Source organism: Sinocyclocheilus anshuiensis, unplaced genomic scaffold (genome assembly GCF_001515605.1).
Source record: "Sinocyclocheilus anshuiensis isolate Anshui unplaced genomic scaffold, SAMN03320099.WGS_v1.1 scaffold13, whole genome shotgun sequence".
NCBI lineage: Eukaryota > Metazoa > Chordata > Actinopteri > Cypriniformes > Cyprinidae > Sinocyclocheilus > Sinocyclocheilus anshuiensis.
Genome location: NW_015538026.1, coordinates 2903402 through 2905278, shown reverse-complemented (window position 1 = coordinate 2905278; position 1877 = coordinate 2903402). Strand labels below are relative to the sequence as shown.

The following is a 1877-nucleotide window of genomic DNA, read 5'->3' as shown; positions in this document are numbered from 1 at the left end:
AGCAAACACACAGAGCAGGCGGAGGCTGCATCTGCTGACGTACAGCCAGTGGCTGTGAGAGAGTCTGCTTGCTCCGAGCCTCTGAATCACAGAGCATCTCTACAGAAGCATATCCAACAAACAGAGGAGCAGCAGAGCATTTTTGAAGCCAACATCGGGAGAACTGCAACACCTGATTTGTTGACTACACCTGCAGCTTTCAGATTCCTTTATTGTTATTTATTCCATCATCTGAATCAGTTTTTTTACTCTTTATAATTTTTTTCTGCTTTCAATTTTTTTTCGTTTCCTCTGTAATTTCCATCCCTCGTCTGCTGTCTGTTCTTCCCCGTCTCTTTATCTTCACAATTCCTCATGAACGACTCATACCTGCAGTTTCTTAAAGGGCAGAAACCTGCAAACAGCACGTCTTTGCCTCCTAATGACAGCACGGTTGATCCTCCAGCAGGGGCGCTGTGCAAGCAGGTTCAGATCCAGGCGGAGGTTTTTCTCACCTTGGGTATTGTGAGTCTTCTGGAGAACATCCTCGTCATCTTGGCCGTGGTCAAAAACAAGAACCTTCACTCTCCGATGTATTTTTTCCTGTGCAGCCTGGCTGCTGCAGACATGTTGGTGAGTGTATCGAACTCTTTGGAGACCATTGTCATTGCTGTACTAAACAGTCGCCTTTTGGTGGCCAGTGACCATTTTGTGCATTTGATGGACAATGTGTTTGATTCAATGATCTGCATTTCTCTTGTGGCATCAATCTGCAACCTCTTGGCGATTGCTGTCGACCGCTACGTCACGATCTTCTACGCCTTACGCTACGACAGCATAGTGACTGTACGCAGAGCATTGGTGGCCATCGCTGCGATCTGGTTTGTGTGCGTGGTTTGTGGAATCATCTTCATAGTGTACTCGGAGAGCAAGACCGTGATTGTTTGTCTAATTACAATGTTCTTTGCCATGCTGGTGCTCATGGCCACTCTCTACATACACATGTTTCTTCTCGCCAGACTTCACATCCAGAGAATCGCAGCATTACCCCCTGTAGCAGCAGCAGCCGGCAACTCGGCCCCACGTCAACGCAGCTGCATGAAGGGAGCTGTGACCATCTCCATCCTCCTCGGCGTGTTTGTGTGTTGCTGGGCGCCGTTTTTCCTCCACCTCATTCTGCTGGTGTCTTGTCCGCACCATCCGCTCTGCCTCTGCTACATGTCTCACTTCACCACATACCTGGTCCTCATTATGTGCAACTCTGTGATTGACCCCCTCATCTACGCCTGCCGTAGTCTGGAAATAAGGAAGACCTTTAAGGAGATACTCTGCTGTTTTGGCTGTCAGCCTCCACTTTAGATGAATGTCTGATTTGAAAGGAGACTGAATGTGCAAACAAGAAGTTTACCTTGATGTAAGATGCCAAAGTGTGGTGGTCACAATGATATTACATATCGAGAGGAGGATACGGTCAAAAGCAGACACGTAGAATTCAGAAAAATTGGACTATAAATTTGTCGAGCACTATGAAGGATTTGGAAAGCTCAGGTGCTGCAAGAAAATCAGAGAACTGAAGGGTAGATTGAATGATCAATTATGTGTTAGTCGAGTTTATTATGTGTATTCATTATGCAGTTGGGTCTGACAGTCAGAAGCTACACTGAAATCTAGGATTTAAACTCTTTATTTAAACCTTGAAATAAATGGACAGTTTTAGGATTCAACAAAATAAAAATAAAAAAATACACTATGATTAACATTAATATGAAATATTACTAGGTGAAAATTCAAATGAGTAAATTAGTGACATTGATCATTTGACTGTGTTTTTTCAGTGAAGTCTAGACAATCTGATCAGGAAGATCAGGCCCTTTCTTTCAGAACATGCAACACAACTC

The 1877-nt window shown here is 44.2% G+C and overlaps 1 protein-coding gene across 1 annotated transcript; it reads left to right on the top strand.

Moving 5' to 3' along the window:
* The first annotated feature begins 354 nt into the window (after positions 1-354).
* Positions 355-1338, top strand: LOC107680356 (melanocortin receptor 3-like). Its single transcript, XM_016476218.1, has one exon. The coding sequence runs from the start codon at positions 355-357 to the stop codon at positions 1336-1338; it is 984 nt and encodes a 327-aa protein (XP_016331704.1).
* Positions 1339-1877: the final 539 nt, after the last annotated feature.

What these genes read in the sequence shown, in the direction of transcription:
- LOC107680356 (XM_016476218.1), top strand. Translation starts at nt 355, where the DNA reads ATGAACGACTCATACCTGCAGTTTCTTAAAGGGCAGAAACCTGCAAAC.